Source organism: Anoplopoma fimbria, chromosome 18 (genome assembly GCF_027596085.1).
Source record: "Anoplopoma fimbria isolate UVic2021 breed Golden Eagle Sablefish chromosome 18, Afim_UVic_2022, whole genome shotgun sequence".
Classification (NCBI taxonomy): Eukaryota; Metazoa; Chordata; class Actinopteri; order Perciformes; family Anoplopomatidae; genus Anoplopoma; species Anoplopoma fimbria.
The window spans coordinates 22,493,549-22,498,612 of record NC_072466.1 but is presented as its reverse complement, the minus strand read 5'-3'; the positions used below and the strand labels follow the sequence as shown (position 1 = coordinate 22,498,612).

The window sequence follows — 5,064 nt, the reverse complement described above, 5'->3', positions numbered from 1 at the left end:
TGCAGAAGGTGGTCTCCTACTGGAGAAATGACTTTGACTGGAGGAGGCAAGTTGACAAGCTGAACCGGTACCCCCACTTCAAAACCAACATCGAAGGTGAGGCCACACTGCTGACACATTCGTGAAGAGGATGATGTCCCTCCTCTAACCTGTTCTCCATCATTGACCTGCCATCCAGGCATTGATATCCATTACTTGCACGTGAAGCCCAAGAAGGTGCCTGAGGGATCTACTGCTGTTCCTCTGATAATGGTCCACGGCTGGCCCGGCTCCTTCTACGAGTTCTATGGATTGATCCCTCTGCTGACAGAACCATCGGACCCACAGGATCTTGTGTTTGAGGTGGTGTGTCCCTCCATACCGGGGTACGGTTTTTCTGAAGCACCACATAAGAAAGGTGAATCTGTAAGAAAAAATCTCTGAGTGATTAAGAAATACAGTATTGATGTGGAAACAATTATGCCCACCCTTTTTCTGTAAATACTGCATGTGTTCATACTGCAATTTCTAAGTGTGTGTGTGCTTGTGAACAGGTTTTGATTCAGTTTGTGCGGCACACATCTTCCACAAACTGATGAAGCGCCTGGGCTTCCAGCGGTTCTACGCTCATGGAGGAGACTGGGGCTGGCTGGTCACCACCAACATGGCTCAGCTGGAGCCCAAGTAAGACACACACAAGAACTTCCTTTAACACCTGACATGTACTCTTTTTTTTCACTACAGTGACCTTGAATTCTGTGTTGATTTTGGCGGACCCTGTGGACAAAAGCGATAGTGTTTCATAGCACCAGAGTACCTTTCGATAACTGCTCATTTTACTTTAGCAGGGTCTGACATTCTGCCCCGTTCAGTCCTGGTTCTGAATTTCCCGTGCTAAGCTTCCCTCTAGCTGGCTGATCAATACGGCTTGGACCCCTAGCAGGGCCGAAGCTCTGCTCCTGGCCGAAGGAGGAGTCGCTGGAGCTCCGCCTGCAGGAAGCCCCTCTAGAGTTCAAGGAGTTATCGTGCTATCCATAACTCAAGGAGTTATCGTGCATCATTTTTTTGTGATTTAGCAAGGAATGGACCCAGTGGCATGAATGACACGCAATAAGAATTACTGTATAAAAATAGCCAATCTTCTATCTGATGGTCTTGTTTATTTATGTAAGTCATATAGAGGCATTAGTATTACATTTAATAGCCAGTTAAAAGTTCCTCACAGTTACTTTAAATAAGGTTTTACTAGTGTTTTCTTCTATCTTTTTTTCTTACCCCAGGATAGTCAAAGGCTTGCATGTGAACTTTGCCCCGCCCTCCAAGCCGGGCCTGCCCATGTCTTTATCCATTATGCTCGGCCGTCGCTTCCCGAAGATGTTTGGCTTCACTGACATGGACATTCAGCGCCTTTATCCCTGCATGGAGAAACTGGTGGTGGAGTCCATCAAGGAGTCTGGCTACATGCACATCCAGGCCACCAAGCCTGACACCGTGGGTAAGGACCTGGCAACATAAGGCTCTAGACAGGCTTCCATAGATTTCAAAGGGATTAATAGAATCTTAAATGGTATTTTTTTAGACTATGTTCACATTACAGGGCTTAATGCTCAATTTATTACCCAATTTTTACCCGGTCTGATCTTTCATCTCTGACATTGGTGTTAACGGGTCTCTGCAACGAAACGCTTCACATGCAACCAATAACGTCCCACACATTGATGACTGCTCATTGGTCTGAAAAATACACATTTGAGTGAACATATTGGTCAATTTATAAGATATGGGTTCCCAGTTAAACAGATGGTAATCCTAAATCGTAAAGTATGACTTTGAATTTCTATTGTTGACTGATAACTGTTAATTTAGTTAAATAAACCAAAATACGTTGTACCTTAACTGTCCGAAACAGCATGTCCGCGCAATTTTTGTAATGAGATTTCATTAAATCAGAGTTCTACTTTGTGAAACATTTCAAATAAATCAGAAGAACTGAGTGAATTGGAAAAGTCTGTTTGAGAAGTTAATTTACATTAAGGCAAATTAAACCTTCATCTGTTTCCTTATGTCGGAGGAAAACCTTAGTTGATGTGTTGTTTAACATCATTTTAATCAATATTGTTATTGTTAATAAACAACCAAATATTCTGCTTCAATTCATATTTGTTGGCGTTTAGCCTTTCAAAATCAACAATTTTTCACTGCAAAAAAACCTGCTTTCTCATTTACACAAAGGGGTGGCCCATCTGTACTAATAGGGTGGTCTTGCAGCAATTTAACAGTATCATGGATTTGCCTTGATTTGTACAACCACCATAACACAAAAATCCTAATATTTCCCAAATGTAATGTAAAAAAAATTAAACCTGCGCAGCGAAGATCACTGTGAAAAAATAACACAAAGACCACAGTATTAACATCAAAAGTTGCCCAGATTTGATTGGGGAAAAAAACAAACATTTTCTGTGTCCACACTACTCTGGAAAAATCTGATCTGTGTCACGTCAGAGCAAACAAATTTGGATTCGGGCAACATTTGCTTGTTATGTGAGCGTAGTCGTAGGCTCACATCATTTCTTACTGATTTCCACACAGGTAGAGGACTAAATGACTCCCCAGTGGGTCTTGCTGCCTACATTCTGGAGAAGTTCTCCACCTGGACGAGTCGCGACTTCAGGAACCTGGAGGACGGAGGACTCACAAGGTGAATAGAACACAACAGAAAAGAAGGGAGTCAGTGCTGATATTTTCTATTAACACATCCTTTACATTACCCTCTGGTTTGAAGATATTGTTATCACACTATCAAGTACAAACATGCAACAAGTTCTGAATACTATTAGTCGCATTAGCACATGTATGAGGAGTAACCCCTAGGCTCAATTGTAAAATTATATTTGCCACAGTACTTATCCAATATATTTAGATACAGAATAAATAGATGAATGATGGGTTCCTGCAGGGAGGACCACTCGGTAGCCCCATTAGTGTAACATTAGATCTTGTGTGTGTGTGTGTGTGTGGTGCCTTGCAGGAAGTTCTCTCTGGATGACCTGCTGACTAATGTGATGATCTATTGGACGTCTGGCTGCATCGTCTCCTCCATGAGGTTCTACAAGGAAAACTTTGGCAAAGGCCTCAACCAGCCCCACTCTAAGTGAGTATCAACCGCAGACTTTAATGTGACCAAGCCAGTGTTACATTGCTTAAAGAACAGATTTGGAAACTAAAAGTGTGAACTAACTTGTCCATTTAAAGGGCGGTTCAATTATTTTGGGGTTTTATTGTTTTGTTTTTAGTGTCATTCTGAAGTTTCCCAGTGGTGTTCAAACATTTCCATTTTGGTCGAAGTGCGTATGTTTTTTGTCAAAATGCTATTTTCCCCAAACCCTTTTAAACCTTCTCCCACGTGACCTGACGTAGGTTTCTGCATGATGACGTTGCTACATAAATAAACATAAATCCTTATCTATAGTCAGTGTATTACCTGCAGTAACTTAGAATGCAGTCGGCACACTCCTATTTTGGAGAAGCAAACAGGAGTACCGGCACGGAAGCTTAGAAACGTACTGCTGTGGACGCCACATTAGTTAGCTACAACCTGGATGGATGAACTGATAAGATTTTGGAGGTCAAATGTCAAGGTCCCTGTGACCTCACAACAAAAACATGTTTTTGGCCATAACTCAAGAATACATATGCTAATTATTAGGGTTGGGCTGACCTTTAAAGTGACAGCTACTCTTTTTGCCCAGCTTTTTTTATTTTAAATATTTATTTTAACTGTTAGTAAGTATTTTGACGCTATAAGTTTGTTAGATGTTGAATGGTTAATTATTATTATTTAGCCTACTTTCTGACAAGCTTATCTTCATATGGAACAGCATCTAAAAGACAGTAACGTAGCCCGACGACGCCGGCGTCCTGTGGGAGTTTGAGAGGTTAAATAACATCTCCGATGTTAAAATCTTCACCTTGTTAAATGCTCACAAATTACCGTCTCTTCGCAGGATGCCTGTGTACGTCCCCACTGGGTTCGCCTGCTTCCCCAACGAGCTGATGCACACTCCCAAACTCTGGGTCGAGCAGAAATACCGCAAACTCTTGACCTTCACGCCCATGGCCCGCGGCGGCCACTTTGCTGCCATGGAGGAGCCCCAGCTGATGGCCGAGGACATCCAGAACTTCACGAAGACGGTGGAGAAGAAGAAGAAGAAATAGTAGTCAGAGTATAGAATGAAGGTTTTGACGAGCAGATGGATGAAGTGCATGGATGTGGAACACAGTGGACAGCACTAAGTAGATACGTCATGATTCGAGATTGAGAAGTAGGCACTGTGTTTCTATACGAGCTGGATTGCTAGTATTGTTGGCTCTATCTAATTATCTAATTCCTAATCATCCTTCTTTGTGAGTGAGCCAGTCTTATTAGAATTATAACTGACTGTAATGCATAAATAAAATATTATAATGTATTACAACTATGGGAATTCTAACATACTATGATCCTTGCAAAACAAATGCCAGCGAGTGCCTGCAATTTTATAAATTGGTATTAAATCTTCTGATACCTGAACATATAACTCATTATAAAATACTTAGCATTTGTTATGATTGTTGTTATAAAGCATTATAAATATTTAGGAGTGCTTATAACTATAACGATTTAAAAACAATAAATAAATATCTGCCTGGGATTAATGATGAAAGTAATACAAAGTCTTTAGTTTATGTACGTTCAGAGTCATCAATATTTGATTAGACTCCGTAACCTAGCATTTCTTCAATATGATTGGTCTGAAATTTGCAAGGCTTCTTTGATTAATCTTTCAGTATTTCTGTCAAACTCGCTCAAATAAAGAATATGCTGATAACACCATTTGATTCAATCATGGTTTAATTTGAATTGTTCTACATTTTGCAAGCTCCTTCCTCAGACCAGGTGAGTGTTAAATGTATGAAATTCAAACTGTACAGCCCAAACAGGGGCTGTAGCTGCAGGTGCTGAGGCTACAGGTCCGGTGCTTGCTGGTAGAAGGGGTTGAAGGAATCCATGGCTTCTGTATCCTGAAATGTTGGTGGTCAGTA

At 41.0% G+C, this 5,064-nt stretch overlaps 1 protein-coding gene across 2 annotated transcripts in view; it reads left to right on the top strand.

Moving 5' to 3' along the window:
- The window catches only part of ephx1 (epoxide hydrolase 1, microsomal (xenobiotic)), a 7,835-nt gene extending 2,986 nt beyond the window's left edge, over positions 1-4,849 (top strand). For both annotated transcript variants that reach the window (XM_054618506.1, XM_054618508.1), the window contains 7 exons: positions 1-96; positions 179-397; positions 534-663; positions 1,260-1,474; positions 2,572-2,680; positions 3,011-3,133; positions 3,987-4,849. The exon at positions 1-96 is cut by the window's left edge and continues 85 nt beyond it. In XM_054618506.1, the coding sequence (XP_054474481.1) occupies positions 1-96; positions 179-397; positions 534-663; positions 1,260-1,474; positions 2,572-2,680; positions 3,011-3,133; positions 3,987-4,197 (1,103 nt within the window). In that variant the 3' untranslated portion in view covers positions 4,198-4,849. The remainder of the gene's footprint in view (positions 97-178; positions 398-533; positions 664-1,259; positions 1,475-2,571; positions 2,681-3,010; positions 3,134-3,986) is intronic.
- Positions 4,850-5,064: the final 215 nt, after the last annotated feature.